The 18005-nt window shown below is 43.9% G+C and overlaps 5 protein-coding genes across 5 annotated transcripts; 3 read left to right on the forward strand and 2 right to left on the reverse strand.

Moving 5' to 3' along the window:
- Positions 1-468: 468 nt before the first annotated feature.
- O0I10_000222 (uncharacterized protein) lies at positions 469-2143 on the reverse strand (the record flags this gene model as incomplete). Its single annotated transcript, XM_058480336.1, has 5 exons — positions 469-630; positions 694-784; positions 847-1532; positions 1592-1903; positions 2000-2143. 5 exons carry the CDS (start codon positions 2141-2143, stop codon positions 469-471), a joined length of 1395 nt encoding a protein of 464 aa, XP_058348859.1.
- Positions 2144-2803: 660 nt separating this feature from the next.
- O0I10_000223 (uncharacterized protein) lies at positions 2804-5824 on the reverse strand (the record flags this gene model as incomplete). Its single annotated transcript, XM_058480337.1, has 6 exons — positions 2804-3382; positions 3454-3681; positions 3760-4388; positions 4444-4765; positions 4833-5063; positions 5135-5824. 6 exons carry the CDS (start codon positions 5822-5824, stop codon positions 2804-2806), a joined length of 2679 nt encoding a protein of 892 aa, XP_058348860.1.
- Positions 5825-6527: 703 nt separating this feature from the next.
- O0I10_000224 (uncharacterized protein) lies at positions 6528-8325 on the forward strand (the record flags this gene model as incomplete). The annotated part of the gene is made up of 8 exons (XM_058480338.1): positions 6528-6608; positions 6681-6769; positions 6841-7141; positions 7199-7322; positions 7382-7658; positions 7736-7792; positions 7855-7997; positions 8060-8325. The coding sequence occupies 8 exons, from the start codon at positions 6528-6530 to the stop codon at positions 8323-8325; spliced, it is 1338 nt and encodes a 445-aa protein (XP_058348861.1).
- A 660-nt stretch (positions 8326-8985) lies between these two features.
- Positions 8986-10943, forward strand: O0I10_000225 (uncharacterized protein; the record flags this gene model as incomplete). Its single annotated transcript, XM_058480339.1, has 7 exons — positions 8986-9425; positions 9483-9546; positions 9613-9877; positions 9955-9999; positions 10067-10174; positions 10233-10591; positions 10668-10943. The coding sequence occupies 7 exons, from the start codon at positions 8986-8988 to the stop codon at positions 10941-10943; spliced, it is 1557 nt and encodes a 518-aa protein (XP_058348862.1).
- A 194-nt stretch (positions 10944-11137) lies between these two features.
- On the forward strand, positions 11138-12221 carry O0I10_000226 (uncharacterized protein; the record flags this gene model as incomplete). Its single annotated transcript, XM_058480340.1, has 3 exons — positions 11138-11269; positions 11379-11517; positions 11662-12221. 3 exons carry the CDS (start codon positions 11138-11140, stop codon positions 12219-12221), a joined length of 831 nt encoding a protein of 276 aa, XP_058348863.1.
- Positions 12222-18005: the final 5784 nt, after the last annotated feature.

Consider the following 18005-nt stretch of genomic DNA (forward strand, 5'->3'; position numbering starts at 1 on the left):
ATCCATCACACGCGTAAATTTGGTCTTCACACGGCCCAGCAGGTCCTGTGCATGTGCCACACATATACCATTTTTCCTTCCCCTTAGTTATCTGTACCAAGTCATGCATCTTCTCTGTAGTAGTATTACTCTAACCCACCCCCTTATCTTGCATTAAACAAAGAACTGCATCCTGCATTTATATCTCCTTGCTTCTCCCCATCGCATTCATTGTCAATGGATTCACATGTATTGGTATGTTCTTTATTCTACTACAACAAGGGCGCTTTCATGGTGCAACAAGCTGAGTACATCTATTCAGGGCATGTTGATTTGTTATTCCAACCATCAACACACAATCATGCATGCTTCCCTATTTGCCTTGCCGTTTAACCCAATCCAGGTATCCATGCATTTATTGTTGTTTCATTCAAAATAGTGTAAACGGACGGCTGAACGGAGGTAAAACAAGAGATGGCTTGGGTTTGTTTAAAGCATAGCAGCTGTTTGAATGGGTTTTTCTAACATAATGTGTCGTTTAAGGTATTCGTTCAGGAACATGCCATTCGGATCAACTTTCTCACGGACTTGAAGAAAAGCGCGCAGCTTTGGGTATGATGCTTCCAATTCACGTGAGCTTTGTCCGTGTGCCTATAGAGACAATGCCATAAATTATCACGCATTTCCTTCTGATCCTTACATGTATGTATATACCTTTGCCCAATGAGGTCGACCGCCATTGGATCGCATAATGTCCTCATACGCCTTCCAATATTTCTTATAGGGCACTGGATTGCCATACGGCCTAGGTTGATAAAACATGTTAATGGTTGTGTGTGTGTGTGGAAACAAGGATCCCTCTTTTACCTATACATGATAACACCGATATAGCACATTTTGGTCTTGTAGCAAGGGCTAAGCCATATATCATCTTCATCCACAAATCGGATCTCCACTGGAAAGTGAACCTTGAGATTGGATGTGTTGATAAAGGTGTCAAGGTCACGTAAAGCTTGAGGTGCATTATCCCATGGAATCGCCCATTCGTTGACGTATTGTGGAAACAAGCAATCGAAATTGAACACCTTGTATGAGTCATCAATCACATGGAGTGGTCTTGCATGGATGGTATCAAACATGAATCGAGTGATGGAAGGGATGATGGATGTCTTGTAACGTGCAACATTGAGCATGAATTGATATGCATGAACACCGATACCTCGTTCAAGAATCCAATTGGGAGGCATCAATTTCTTTGGCTTGTTGGTGCGATTGGCACGCCAAACAACACAATCATCCGTATGAGGCATCCACCAAACACGCACATGTTCAGCAGAGTGAATGACTGCATCCCAATCGTTGAGCACATTGTGAAACTTGTATGGCTTTTGAATAGCTTCGAGATTGAAAGCGGGTTCGACTTGAAGCGATACACGAGTAATGACACCAAGAGCACCGAGGCTGCATTGTGCTGCAATGAACAAATCCGGGTTTTCGGTTGCAGAGCATCGTACAATGTCTCCATTCGCTGTAACCAAGGTCAAGTCCGTCACCTTGGAAACGAGATCTAATAAGTACACCTTCCTCAAGAACATAGTAATACACCACTTACCATAGTTGAAAGACATCCAAAATGAGCTCCTGTACCATGAGTAGCCGTGCAAATGACACCAGCAATTGACTGGTCGGATATAGAACCAAGATTACTGAGAGCAAGGCCATGCTCAGCAAGCACTGCATTTAGCTTGTGCAATGACATGCCACCTTCCACTGTCACCGTGCAGTCTTGTTTGTCCACTCGTAGCAGCCCATTCATTTTGTCAATGTTGACCATGATGCCTTGAGTACATGCCAAATCGGAGGGCGAATGACCACTGCCAAACACTTTGACCTTTTTGTTGTGTTCTCGTGCCACGTGCAATATCTGTATTTTCCCCACGGTGCCAACAATAATACATACGATCGATCGATTAGCTTCATTGGGTCCCATGCACACGATCTACAAGAGCAATGGCGTTACCTTGACGATCTCGTCTTCAGAGCTGGGGGTGAAGAGTAACTCGGCCGTACAGTTGAAGGTCTTTGCCCAGTTGCGAAATACATAATCCTCGGTGGCGATGGCTTGCAAGGCAGGCTCGAGATCTTTCAATCTTAGTCGTGGCATATCGCTTTGAAAGGAGTAATAAACAAGTAGTGGTTTAGGGAGGAAAAGAAAAAGAGAGAGAGAGATTGAAAACGAATCGCACGGGTTTTCTTTTCGAGAAAGGGTCGGGGAGATTAGGCGGGCTCTTATAACATTATTACTACCATCATCATCATCTCGCGTCATTTTATCCTATGGTTACGCATGGAAACTTATACTTATCCACACCCAGTTTTGTGACACATGCATTCATATAGCTGCATAATAAACATCATCATCACCCCACCTCCTTGATCATTTACTGATAATCATCATCATCATCCTTGTTACATGTCTCAACCATACTATCTCATCCTGATGTGTTGCACTTAATCTGTACCATTAATGCCTTATCTGATCTTTCGTACAACATGACCATGGGATTTTCCTATAAGCAAACGAAATAAATTGATTGTCGCCTCTTTGACTATTGTAACAGGGATATCCTTCTTTTTTTTATTACAGCAAATGTCTTAATAGAAACAAGTTGTCCTTTTTTCTCTGTTGTGTATATATATGTTGTGTGAGTGAGTGTGAGAGTGTGAGATTGTAAGTGTGTGTGTGAGGATGGGACAGAATCAAAACTTAAGATGGGAATGGACGAAAGTAGGATGAGGGGGGTGTTTCTAATACAATGTTCTTTCAGTTTTTGTTCTTCTCTTCAGCCTTCTTGCGAGCTTCTTCGCGTTCTTTCCATTTGGCTTGTTCCTCCTTTTCATATTCATATAGTTCCATCAACTCCTCCTTTGCTGATGATGCATCCTTTTTGCGTCCACGCACAGTGATAGCATCACCACTGCTGCTGCTGCCATTTTGCTCTGATCCAGACTTGGGGAACTTGATATATACATTATACTTGTCCTCGAGTTTGCGTACATAACGGCCATTAGGACCAATCAAATGACGATGGAATTCGCGTGGCACATTAAGCGTCAAGGTGGTCTGATCGGCAAGACTGCTAACCAAGCTATGGATACGCTCCTTGGCTGCTTCCACATTGGTTTGAATACCCTGGATCACCACATTCACCTTGGCCTGGCTCTTGTTCTTTTTGCTCACACTCTTGAAATCATCATTACCAGCTGAGGATCCCACATCAGAGATATCGATCTTGACACCAAGTTCTTCCTTGAGCTTGTTGATGTTGCCACCAGCTTTGCCAATCACATGGGCCGAGTAAGCAGCAGGAATAGTGAACTCGGTAGCATAAGAGCCAACAAACTATAGCAAAAATTCGCCCCCCTCCATTAGTATCCCAATGCTTCAAAATGCCATCCCATTCTTTTCTTTACCTCATCGCGCTTGGCAGCGTCATAAATCTTGTTGATTTCTGCAATCACGTGCTTCACCTCGTTGGCAGAACCACGAACATTCACAGCATCGGGAGATGCACCTCCAAATCGGACCGAAATAGCCGAATCGGAGCCACCAATAATGGCATTCAAGGTGGTGCGATTGGGACCAGAGATGTAATGATGGTAATCGGCAGGGATGTTGACAGTTTGGCTGACGAAATCAGACTATAAAAAAGGGGTGCTTTTGGGTTAGCTATTACTCTCATGGTATCCTTCTCTTCCCTTTATCATCCTTATACTTACAGAATCAGCAGCAATCTTCTTGATCTCAGCAATAGCAGCCTCTAAAGCATCCTTGGCAGCTGCAGCCTTTTGTTGAGCATCACCTTCCTTGCCATCATAGATGAGAGCCACGGTAGGAATATCATCTTCATCCTTATCATTGGCGAAATAAACTTCAACAGCATGACGCGACTTGATGCGTTGGATTTGACGTGCGTGGCGTACAGCAATGTGACGGTGGAGATGGGGTTCAATATCCACGGTAGCAAAAAGCTCAGGGGTCAATGCACGGCATGTGTCAAAACCAGCCTTGTATGCTTCAATCATTGCCTTCTCATCCTTGCTGACAAACTCAACGGGCACCGAGTTGTTCAATGCACTAAGGTTGGAGGGTACACTGATCTGGACATTGTATTCGCTTTCAATCTTGCTGAAGCTGCCATGAGCAACCAAGTACTTGAGCATCGCCTTGGCGTATTCAAAAGGCTTGGGAGTGCCCTTGTTCATCTCGACCAAATCCAAAGCATTGACATGCACTTCACGAGCCTTGGCCATAGCAAGAGACAAGCCTTCAAGCAAACATTCGTTGGGACCACGGATAGTGATGGAGTCTGAAGCATCATTGGCAGGTGGGACCTCAATGGTACAACCTATTGTAACATGTAAGTATATATCTTAAAGAGGATTGGCATATACAATACTTGCCTGATTCTTCCAAGATCTCCCGAAGTGTTTCACCGTTCTTGCCCAAAAGATACTTGTGCTGGCGCTTGGGGACGCTGATGGCAGCAGTGCGATAGTTCTTTTCCAAATCGGCAGCCCGCTTCTCCAAAATTTGTTTTGCCTCTTGTACCTTTTCCTTGTCACCAGAGATTGTGATTGGACCAGCAGCACCCACAAGAGGTGGCATTTGCACCTTGACACCCAATTCAGCTTCAAGTGCTTGAAGAGCTTCACCACGAGCACCCGATAAGAAAAGATGATACTTGCTATCAATGCCTTCTACCTTGATGGTCTGCTTGGCTGTCTATATAGGATGATAGATGGCCCCGATTTAGTCCTCTTGAGAAAAAAAGATTTCCTTTCTTGCTTACCTTTTCACCGACAATCTTGTCAATTTCAGTCTTGGCGATAGCAATACCAGCAGCATCACCCACCAAAGTTACAGGTACAGTCTCATCCTCAGCAGGTTCACCTTCATCATCCTTACGAGGAGGGAAGTTGATACGAACACCGGACTTGACTTCGATTTGTTGCAAATTCTTGCCCTTGGTACCAATGATGAAACGACGAGTAGCAGCTGGGACAGCAATCTCCACCGTACGCTATATAGAATAACAAAATCAATTCATATGCCCATCCTCTTCTCCCTCTCTCTCTATATATATACACATACCTTGACAACGAGACCAGCAATCAATTCACGCTTTGCCTTGGCTACGTCAGTAGGCGGGCCCTGAATCAAGAATGTGGTGGTTCCTGAACGATTGGTAGAAGCGATGATATTGGTACCAGTCTTTGACATGACTTGTTGGATCACATCGGCACTGCCTTTGAAACCAAGAGGCTTGCTGGGAAGATTGGCGATTTGCTGATTAGCAGGAAGCTCAAGCATTTCAGTGACGGGAGGAGCGGATGAAGCAGCAGAAGATGCCTTGGCTTTGGTATTACCAGCAGCAGCAGCAGCACCAGTGGAAGAAGCATTGGCAGGCTTATGGGTAGTCTTGACACGTGCCGAAGAAGAGGACCAAGCTGAAAGAGCTGGTGGACGTGGGGCTGAACCAGCAGGTGACAATGAAGGGAAAGCCGATTCCGATGACAGATCAAGTTTTTCTTTCTTCTTTTCCTTGGTAGAAGCCAATGGTGCAGTGGGAGTACGAGGCATAGGAACGTCTCCAGCAATGATGGGTTCAGCAAAGGCAGCGTTGTCTACAACGACGGGATCATTGGCACTTGGGACAGCAGGTTCTTGTTCTTGCACGGCAGGTTCAGTCGCGTCGAGAGGAGCATCGTGAGTAGCCTGAGCGTGTTGGAGAGCAAGTCGAGCGGATGGTGGGAGATTATCCAAGTGATCAGTCGATTCCATTGTTCAGATGACGAGGAGAGAAAGAGAGAGAGAGCGAGAGAGAGTTAAAGGAAAGGGCGGCAAAGAAACAGCAAAGACAAGTTGAAGAAGCTGAAGAGAGCGCAACAACAAAAATATGAGACCACAAAGAGTGGTAAAGTAGGGGCGAACGGGAAAGTGTAGAAAGTGTGAAAGAGAAAGAGAGGAGCTTGTACACACGACCATCACCAATGAGCTGGTGGTTGGGTGGCGGAATATCGCACACACGCACACATACACATACACATACACACATACACACTCATTTATTCATTCACTCACACGTCCACATTCTCAATTCACTCATATACACACACACACACACCATACATCCATACACAGAATACGAATAAAAGTTTAAACTTTAAAGTATATTCTTTGATCGCGTTCTTCTCACACTCACATACACACACATTCATTGTCCCAAAGTCCATGATGGCATGTTGTACATAAACGCGTTGCTATAGACACTACCAATGAAATCATGTTGTCATGGATACTTTGACACGTCCTTTTTTTTACAGTATGGGTACCTGTAACAAAACTCCTAGAGCTTAATCTCGGGCACATCATTAGCCAAGAAATACCATTAGCCAATCAATGGCCATGATGTGGCGGGTCCTTGAGCATCTCATTTAACGGGGCTCCGATTCCCTTTCTTGATTTTCCCTCTTCCCTATCGATAATGGCTACTCTGGCAATACACTGCGCTTTGCTCGCAGCAACAGCCAATCTCGTCAATACTCACATTCCACAATCCTACATGGTAAATGGCTGAATGGCACTCCTATTCTCTTCATGGCATGTCACTTCTCTTTGCTAACTCCCATTGCTACAGGACGAGATATTCCATATACCCCAAGCCCAACGCTACTGTGCCAATGATTTTAATACGTGGGATCCAAAGTTGACAACACCTCCGGGACTGTAATGCAACATGTATATCCTTCCAGGATGATCATTGATCATATCCATCGTCTATTGTTATATATATAAAGGTACCTGATCAGCCGCGCTTTGGGTAGCTTGTTTGGAAATGATTTATGCAACAGCATTCAAGCATTACGCGCCACCAATCTATTGTTCTCCATTGGGTTATTCTTAGTGATTCGACGTATCATCGCATTACTTCATCCATCCACCGACATCCTTTCTCGAAATCTATTCGCATTGGCTCTCACTTGGTTCCCGGTGCTCATGTTCTTCAACTTTGTCTATTACACTGACGCTGGATCAACCTTTTTCGTCTTGCTGTGTTACATGCTTGTCAAGCAAAAGCAGTATACGCTAGCTGGATTGGTAAGTTACCATATCCTAAAAGATCATACGAGGGATTAACATGGTGGTTTTACATAGAGTGGTATGATTTCACTATCATTTCGACAAACCAACATCATTTGGGTCACTGTGTTTATGGCACTTGCAATCATTGATATTGTGTCATTGGATGATCCTTTGTTTGACACAGTCCAATCATTCGGTAAATTGCTCTTTTGAAGGAGAAATGGGGAAATAGGCTCATCATTTATTGTGTCTCAGGCACCACAATGAATGTCATCCAACAGTTGGTGATCAAGACATGTCGTCGCTTACCAGAGATTGTGAAACGGCTATTTTTCTTTTGTCTGGCACTATTGGCATTCATGGCTTTTCTTATTTGGAACCAAGGAATTGTACTCGGCGATCGTGCGAATCATGTGGCTGGCTTGCATTTCCCCCAACTCTTTTACTTTTCGTCGTTTCTTTCTTTCTTTGCAGCACCTTGGATCCTTACAGATGGTGCCATCAAAACGTTCATGCATCCAAACTTGGCAAGGTAACGTTGAAAGGGTCTTTGTTTAAGGGTTAAGCTTCAGGGTCTATGGGGGCTAACTTTATTTGATAATCAATCAGGTGCCTTCTATGCATGGGTGCAGCTTGCATTATGCTTTACTTGATACGACATTACACGTGAGCTCTCACAAACACTACAAACACACTCCAACACTAACACATTTCATGTACACGAATAGCTACGAACACCCATTTCTATTGAGTGACAATCGACATTACACGTTTTACATTTGGAAAAGGATATACCAACGTCATTGGAGTGTGCGATTCCTTGTTGTGCCATTGTATGTCATCAGTGGTTGGTTCAATCTACATGCTATAGGTGAGAGCGAATGAAGAGAGAGAGATTGACAGCGGGACCATTTGCTTATCATATGTATGTAGCACGAAATACGACACTCCTTGTTGTGATGGGCTATCTTGTAGGCATAGTGGCAACACTGGTACCTTCTCCTCTATTAGAATTTCGTTACTTTATCATCCCATTTTTATTTTATTGTCTTCAACTTGGCCCACCCAAACAGCGATGGAGGACATGGATGGCCCTGGTGGTTTATGCAATTCTTCATCTAGTCACCATTTATCTTTTTGTATATCGTCCATTCATATGGCCACACGAGCCTGATCAAATACAACGTTTCATGTGGTAACAATGTAAATCAACACCATTGTGCATATCTTATTCGTGTGTGTATGATGCTTTTGCATTTGTGTTAACGGGTTTCGGAAGAACATGGGCACGTCATTGGTCAGTATCCGTATCTCGTGTGCTAAAGTACAAGCGACAATGACTACACAATGCTTCTCCCTATAAGAGCGATAGTCCTTCTTTGCTCCCCATTGTGTGATCCTTTATAATGATTTTGCTCTTGCATTATCAACCGATAAGCACAAAACGGAGGGCATTGTTTGTGGCCAGTGCACCCACGATACATATGGCAGGAAATCAGTTGAAATGAATCCTTGTGAGCACTCTTTCTTCGGGTGCATCCACGTCAGCCGACGCAATTCAACGACAACCGAAGGAAAGAGAACATCAACATCAATGCGTTGACATTCGCCATATTATCAGCATTCCCCCCTTTTCCACTTTTCTCATTTTCTTTCTTGCTTCCTTCTTTTTTTCTTATTCCCTGCAGTTCCTTTTTTGCCATTATCATTATCAGAAACAGAATTGTGGTCCATTGTACCATTCCACCACAACACAATACATCATTTACTTGGCTCATGATCCACTATTACGATTGGTTTGTGACCATTATCATTTTGAATATTACATGGCTTGTGAGCGGTGAAAAGCCAAGTCCACGATGGGCCAATGGCAAGTGTATATACATTTACGAAACCTAAGGAGGCTGACATCATTCACAACATTTGCAGCATGTGGGTTTATCGATGCTACCATTTACTGTTATGGCGGAGAAACGGATCACGGTATAGCATCCAACGACATGTATTCGCTTGACCTATACAAGTCCTGGGATGCTATGGAAGCTCCTTGGATACACGACGCAGCAGGTTCGGCCAGTGGACCGGCTACAGCATTTTATGCGTCAGCGACATTGCCAGGCCATCCGTGGCTACTTGTAAATGGTGGAGAAATGGGCAACACCTATCAAACTATGCTTTACAACACAAATCAGCACCAGTGGCAAGTTCCACTAATGCGTGGCGTACCAGGCATCCAGCGAAAACAACACACTGCATCATCCGATAACGAGGGTCGTATATGGATATGGGGTGGGATGAGGTAATTTTGTGTAACAACCTATGCATAGCAACCGTTGTTGTTGACATGTTTTGTTAGTGATGCTAATACATATGGCGGCTTACCGATGTATCACAATACTTGGACCGTAATTGATACCAATGTAGGTTATCGTTACAACGACAACAGGATACAGCCTCACACACACACACACACGCATTTGGTATAGACATGGCTATACAGCTATCCCATTGTACACGATCCACCACCCCCACGAGTAGATCACACGGCTACCATTATGCCGAGTGGCCATATCCTGATCATTGGGGGTGTCGTATTTACACGCAATGTGACCGATCCTCAAGGCATGCAAACGCTTAATCCTATCTCTATGAATTCCATTTTGCTTTTTGATACAGCGGCAGGGCAGTGGTCTAATATTACAGCTGGCGGTAATATTCCTGCACCACGTCGTGGTCATTCAGCTGTCCTGAGTAAGTTGTTCACCCATACACACACATACACATTCATTCCCCCCTTTCATATATTGGTTTGCTTATTTACAAGCAAGGTTGGGATCAATCACGCATCATTGTCTTTGGCGGATGTACTCCAGGTAGGTAGCCAAGAGTCATCATGAAATCGGTTGTTGCAAGTTGATTGATGATGGTGTATGTATATAGATGAAACCATGACGTTGAACGATGTTTTCATTCTTGAAGTAAAAACCATGCGATGGACAGCACCTTCCATTGATGGTGTTCCACCAAAGCCTCGAACCTATCACCAAGGTGGGAGAGAGAACAAAAAGTTATCCGTTGCCATGGAACTCACAAGGCTCTGCCATAGCTTTATTAATCGATGATTTGATGCTAATCATGTTTGGACGTGGCAGCAACAAGCAAGGATACAATGATGTAGGCGTACTTAGCACATCCACATGGTCATGGAAGTCACGATATACGAGCAACCCTGCTTGGCTATCAGGGAACTTGTCGGCAAGCCATGGCGTCGTTAAGAATAGTACTGGGACCTATGGTGGTGATACACGTAGTAATAGCCGTGACCCCGATTCAGCTCCATCATTTCCTGTGTTCAAGCAAGACAACACAACCTTATCAAATACCACGAGTGAGACGCCGCATGAACATCGAGGTCGCATTACAGCAGGTATCATTGCAGGTGTTATCAGTGGTGGCGTTGTCGTGGTATGTGTATGCCAATTTTTATTGCTGTATCATTCATGGATTAATGCATCATCATCATCATCATCCCTCCCTTTAGATTGGAGGAGGTGTCTTTTTGTTTGTCACAGTGATTATTTATAGGCGAGGCAATCCACATCGGAAAAAGGGCGATGCACGTGCAGCGTCTTCATCATCGTCATCATCATCAATCACTGACGAGGAAGGTGGTAGTGGAGACACGGTGGTAGTATTATCGCCGTTATCATGTTCATATCAACAAAAGCCTGATCAAGAGGATGTTGATCTTGCACCGCAAACCGATCCATCACAATACCACAAGCCAGATGACATACAAAGAACCTCGTCCCTTTAATAGTTTTATTCCTTTCTTCCTTCAACATGTACCATACTATTCTTCATTGTCCAATACATGTAACGTATTTGCTTTATGTGCTAATCAAATAACGGGGTGCTGATGCTGATGGATTGAAAGCGGTCACGAGCACGCCATCGTTATCCAAGATATTCTGTATCGGCATACTTGATACTCGACTGCTGTTGCCCTTGATGTGCAAAGAAGACAATTCCCAATGGCTGCAAGATGAAGCACTCTGTCGGTTATACTCGGAGTATGTTGGCATTCAAGATCAAGAGCAGTTGTCTACTCATTGGGAAACCATTCGAGCACGGCTGAATGAGGTAGGTGTTGGTTGATAAAGGAGTAGTGTGCTCTTTTGTTGTACACTCGCATATCCTTGACAATGAACATGCTTCTTTCATATGAATTCATTGTTATCCTGCCTTGTAGAATGGAAAAGCATACAAGTGTATTGAACAGTTCAAGTTTCTATCATCTCGATTGGCGACCCGATTCTATTATCCACGCATCTTGGAGCTTGCCAAACAGGAACCGACACGGATATTCATTGACATTGGATGCTGTACAGGTAAGAAAGAGCGAGAGAGAGGAAGAAAAAAGAAGCTGAAGAAGGGTGCACATTGATTGCATTATGGTGTGCCAAGGCCTTCCAAATGAACATTCCATGAATCCCGCACAAAAAAGTCTATTCCTTATTCAGCTCCGGACATAGGAACCGATCTACGACAGCTACTGTTGGATGGATACCCTGGCACGTGTCTTGTTGGCACTGATCTTTCAAGGCACTATATTGAATGCGGTTACGAGTTGTTTCAAGATCGTGACACATGTCCCATCCATTTCATCACTGGTGACATCTTTGATTCAAAATTCGTCGTCGAGCAACCGTTACCAGGGCAACAACCCAACCTTGCTCGCTTTCAAAATCAAATCGGCATCGTATATTCTGGAAGCGTGATTCATTTATTACAATCCATCGACGAGGTTGATGCTTTCATCACACAAGTGACACGACTTTTGACACCTGGCGGATTGTTTGTCGGCACCCATGTAGCAGCAGATCGCACAGTCTCTGTATATATTCCACCTCGACATTATACCAAACACTGGGTTGGCGTCCACGACTTTAAAGCTGCTCTTCAACGACATCATTTCGGCGATATTGAATTCAAACTCGAGCCGCGGTTGACAAGGGAAGAAGAAAAACCATATTTGGACGTTCAATGTCACTGGCTCTCATTTTCCGCTGTCTACTATCCCCCTCGCCATTAACACTAACATGTAGAATAACACCATCCCTGCACCATCCCCATTATTTAGTATATCTCCCGTCATATTATAGTAATAAAGATAGCCATCTTACAAGCACAAAAGAGGAACGTGTGGTACTACGTTATTGACAAGATCTAATCACAAAGAAAAAGGGGGAGAGCTATAGTATCGAATACACCCTTTGTTCACAACACAATGAATCAATCCTACCCTTTCTCTTTATACATACTTCCATTGCCATCCCATAAATCTTTCTATGATGCATCAAGTACCCACACATGATGAGGGCCAACTCAGGAAGGTCTCTTACACTACAGCAACTTAAAAATGGTTGGCCAACAGGATGTCGTATTTGCTAAAGTAAACTTTAATCCAGCATCATTCACAAGAGATAGATTGAGAGGTACAACAAATTGCTCCACTAGGGATGATACATCAGTATGGGAAAGCTTCTATCCTTTGGGTGTGCATTGGCAAAGGTGAATAGATGAAGGTGAGATGGCTCTTGATGTGTAGTGGCGAATTGTATCCATAGGATGCCCAAACATGGAGCTGGATGATGATGTTTGTATATGGTTGTGAGTTTGCCTCAAGTGATGAATGATAGCTGCTGTCATGGAATAGCGTGCCAGGTACGAGAATTGGATGAACCAACCGTTCAGGGTGATAGAATCAAGATCGAGTTGGCAACGCGACCAAAAGAACAACCCTCTTTTCCACACGTTGTACGTACCCAATTCCTTCCATCCCAAGTATCAAACCAATATCCAGATCCATAGTAAGCTGTATGTATTGAAACAAGTTGCTACACGTAAATAAAGCTGCCTTCATGCAATGGCTGTTTGCTGTCCACGTAAAAAAGGCTGCAAGGCATGTTGCTGCAAGTAAAAAACGCTGTTGGGGACATGGAGTAATGGCGATTGCTGTTACGGTTGATTGTGGCAGAGGAGTATGCAAGAGACAGCGTGTAGCATCAAGGAATGCGTGTGTTGTAGCAGAGTGACAAGAGGGCCGCGTACACGCCATGGACTTGCCATGTAATCAAAGACAATCGGATCAAGAGAGTTGTAGGATTGACATGATGGGTTGAAGGAGGACAATCGTTCGTAGGTGGTAGTTGTATACTTGAATGTACCAACAGTTGAGAATGGGAGGAAGGAGTGGAAGAAGAGGAAATTAAAGTAGGCTGGGCTGTCGGACACCTCTTGTATCAACGCATAAACACTGTACATCAATGCTTGATTATGAGATTGCCTCTCTCGTACCTGAAACTTTTACACAAGGTACTCTTGGACATGCTGATCACGTTGATCTAAAAAAGACCTCATGTTTCATTACAAAAAATTGGAATGGGAGGGTACAATGTGGGTTTACTATGTAAGTCGGAAATGCAGGTCAGCCCCAGATTCATGATTTATCGAAACAATATACATTACCTTGGGATTCCCTATCTCGCACTTGAAAATTGATCAGAAGGTTCGCTGGGACATGTTGATCAACCTCATTCATTTTGAATTTGCAGACTTCATTGTGAAGATTTAAAATACGGGGCGGCCCAAATGGTGGATGATGGGAACAAAAGAGCGGACGGTCCACCGCCCCGAAGTTGCCCACCCCCAACTTGAAAATTGGTCAGAAGGGTGCTCTCGAGCATGCTGATCAACATTTTCTAATAAAAACCTCACGCTTCATTCGAAGATTTTGATTGGGAGCGTCCAAAAGTTTGAAAGACGGAGACATTCGCAGGGTCTGTCTTTCAAGAATTGACATGTTTGCTGTTTTGGCGTAGCTCAGTCAAATCAACTCGGATCAAGACACTTGAACCATGGAAATGCTCGGCTGGTGCAGGAGCATCATTCCAATGTCACACAATGAATAAAAGTTGGGATTGAGAGGAATTGACTGTTAGCTGGCAATACATGATAATGCATAAAGGATCATACATTGACCATTCCAATCATGCAAAAGTAGCTGAGTTACACAACACGACCCTCTGCATCTTTTGCTCTGCCAGGGTCCACCTACTTGACAATGAACAAAGACCACTCTTCATATAGCATCACGCTTACAAACATAAAGGTGCCTGTATCTCCAAACTTTACAATGAAACGTGGGGTTTTTATTACAGCAATGTGCTCGGCTTGGCCAACAGCACCTTGTGTGAAAGTTTCGCGTTCAATGTCGCAAACAGCCCAAAAAATATTTTTTTGTCGTCGTCGTCGAAGAGGTCGACCCTTGGATCCAGTTTGGCTGATGGCGACATTGCGAAATCTGGGATTGGCAAGCTTGATCGTGAAACTTTGACACAACGTGCTGTTGGCCAAGCCGAGCCCATTGCTGTAATAAAAACCCCACGTTTCATTGTAAAGTTTGGAGATACAGGCACCTTTATGTTTGTAAGTGTGATGCTATATGAGAAGTGGTCTTTGTTTAATGTAAAGTAGCTAGACCCTGACAGAGCAAAAGATGAAGAGGGTCGTGTTGTGTAACACAGCTACGTTTGCATGAATGAAAGGGTCAATGTATAATTACTTATGGATCATCTAGGAACAGGCATGTGTTGCTAGCTAACGGCCACTTTTATCCATTCATCATTGTTGCGCGATCCACTGCATGGGAACGATGCCCCTGCTCTAGACATTCATTTCCATGATTAAAGTAGGTTGATCCGAGCTGATTTGACTGAGCTACGGTCAAAGAGAGATTACATCTCTCTCGACATAAAGCACGCTCGATGTAGCTCAACCGATGTAATCTTGTTCGACCGTAACTCAACCAAATCAGCTCGGNGCTGGTTCGACCGTAACTCAACCAAATCAGCTCGGATCAAGCTACTTGAATCATGGAAATGAATGTCTGGAGCAGGAGCATCATTCCCGTCACGTGGATTTCGCAACAATGCTGATTGGATAAAAGCGGCTATTAGCTGCCAATGTATGACCTGAAAATGAGGGTTGTGTACCTATCATACATTGACCATTCCAATCATGCAAAAGTAGCTGAGTTACACAACACGACCCTCTGGTATCTTTTGCTCTGCCAGGGTCCACCTACTTGACAATGAACAAAGACCACTCTTCATATAGCATCACGCTACAAACATAAAGGTGCCTGTATCTCCAAACTTTACAATGAAACGTAAGTTTTTATTACAGCAATGTGCTCGGCTTGGCCACAGCACCTTGTGTGAAAGTTTCGCGTTCAATGTCGCAAACAGCCCAAAAAATATTTTTTTGTCGTCGTCGTCGAAGAGGTCGACCCTTGGATCCAGTTTGGCTGATGGCGACATTGCGAAATCTGGGATTGGCAAGCTTGATCGTGAAACTTTGACACAACGTGCTGTTGGCCAAGCCGAGCCCATTGCTGTAATAAAAACCCCACGTTTCATTGTAAAGTTTGGAGATACAGGCACCTTTATGTTTGTAAGTGTGATGCTATATGAGAAGTGGTCTTTGTTTAATGTAAAGTAGCTAGACCCTGACAGAGCAAAAGATGAAGAGGGTCGTGTTGTGTAACACAGCTACGTTTGCATGAATGAAAGGGTCAATGTATAATTACTTATGGATCATCTAGGAACAGGCATGTGTTGCTAGCTAACGGCCACTTTTATCCATTCATCATTGTTGCGCGATCCACTGCATGGGAACGATGCCCCTGCTCTAGACATTCATTTCCATGATTAAAGTAGGTTGATCCGAGCTGATTTGACTGAGCTACGGTCAAAGAGAGATTACATCTCTCTCGACATAAAGCACGCTCGATGTAGCTCAACCGATGTAATCTTGTTCGACCGTAACTCAACCAAATCAGCTCGGATCAACCTACTTTAATCATGGAAATGAATGTCTGGAGCAGGAGCATCGTCCACCTACAATAGAATGCACAAAAGTTGGGAATGCACAAAAGTGGCTATTAGCTGCCAATGTATGACATAAAAGTGAGGGTTGCGTACCTTTCATGCATTGTCCCTGAAGTCCTGACTTTTTAGCTGAGTAACCCAAAGAGGTCCTTCTGCATCTTTGGCTCTCCAGGGTCTAGCTACTTGGCAATGAACAAAGACCACTTCTCATATAGCATCACGCTTACAAACATAAAGGTGCATGTATCTCTAAACTTTACAATCAAACGTAGAGTTTTTATTAGAGCAATGTGCTCGGCTTGGCCAACTGCACCTTGGGTGCAAGCTGCACGACCAAGCTTGCCAATCCAGATTTCGTAATGTCGCCGCCAGCCAAACTGGATCCAGGGGTCGGCCTCTTCGACGACGACGACTAAAAAATATTTTCTGGGCTGTTTGCGACATTGAACGCGAAACTTTCACACAAGGTGCTGTTGGCCAAGCCGAGCCCATTGCTGTAATAAAAACCCCACGTTTCATTGTAAAGTTTGGAGATACAGGCACCTTTATGTTTGTAAGCGTGATGCTATAAGAAGAGTGGTCTTTGTTCATTGTCAAGTCGCTGGACCCTGGCAGAGCAAAAGACGCAGAGGGACCTCTTTGTGTAACTCAGCTACTTTGCATGACTAGAAGGATGGAAGGATGATACTATATACTGTTGACAAAAGCCCGTACATTGCGATCTAACAGCCATTTCTTCACAATAGCCACTGTTGTCCACTCTATGACATGTGAGCAATTCTCCTGCTTCAGACATTCATTTCCATGATTGGATTATGTTGATCCGAGTTGATTTGGCTGAGCTACGCTCGTACAAGGTTACTTCAGTTGAGCAACATAGAGCATGGTTAGATGTGTGGATTGATGTAATCCCTCTTTGGCTGCATCTCAGCCAAATCAACTCGGATCAACATAATCCAATCATGGAAATGAATGTCTGAAGCAGGAGAATTGCTCACATGTCATAGAGTGGACAACAGTGGCTATTGTGAAGAAATGGCTGTTAGATCGCAATGTACGGGCTTTTGTCAACAGTATATAGTATCATCCTTCCATTCTTCTAGTCATGCAAAGTAGCTGAGTTACACAAAGAGGTCCCTCTGCGTCTTTTGCTCTGCCAGGGTCCAGCGACTTGACAATGAACAAAGACCACTCTTCTTATAGCATCACACTTACAAACATAAAGGTGCCTGTATCTCCAAACTTTACAATGAAACGTGGGGTTTTTATTAGAGCAATGTACTCGGCTTGGCCAACAGCACCTTGTGTGAAAGTTTCGCGTTCAATGTCGCAACTAGCCCAAAAAATATTTTTTGGTCGTCGTCGTCGAAGAGGTGGACCTCCAGATCCAGTTTGGCTGGTAGCGACATTGCGAAATCTGGGATTGGCAAGCTTGATCGTGAAACTGGCACCCAAGGTGCAGTTGGCCAAGCCGAGCACATTGCTCTATTCAAAACCCCACGTTTCATTGTAAAGTTTGGAGATACAGGCATCTTTATGTTTTATATATGTTGTAAGCGTGATGCTATATGAAAGGTGGTCTTTGTTCATCGTCGAGTAGCTGACCCTGATACAGCGAGAGGTGCACAGCGACGTGTTTTGTGTAACTGAGCCAGCTTGAAGGGTCAATGCTATTGGTGGAGAAATGCATGATTGATCCTTTCCCTGTCTTCCTAGTAAGATCCGCCTATGATAGCCCGTATGGAATGGACGTTCTTATATGAGGCTGCATAACATAGCATGTTATATAACAGCTCATACTTGAATATAATGAATTAAGCTTACAATGAGTCTAGCTTCTGTAACATCCAACAGATGTTCGGGGGTATCATCACTCTCAAATGTCAAAATCATTGTCTTGCAATGCAAGTGTTTGAGAATCCCCA

This window comes from Lichtheimia ornata, assembly GCF_029851405.1.
Source record: "Lichtheimia ornata isolate CBS 291.66 chromosome Unknown scaffold00001, whole genome shotgun sequence".
NCBI classification, from domain to species: Eukaryota; Fungi; Mucoromycota; class Mucoromycetes; order Mucorales; family Lichtheimiaceae; genus Lichtheimia; species Lichtheimia ornata.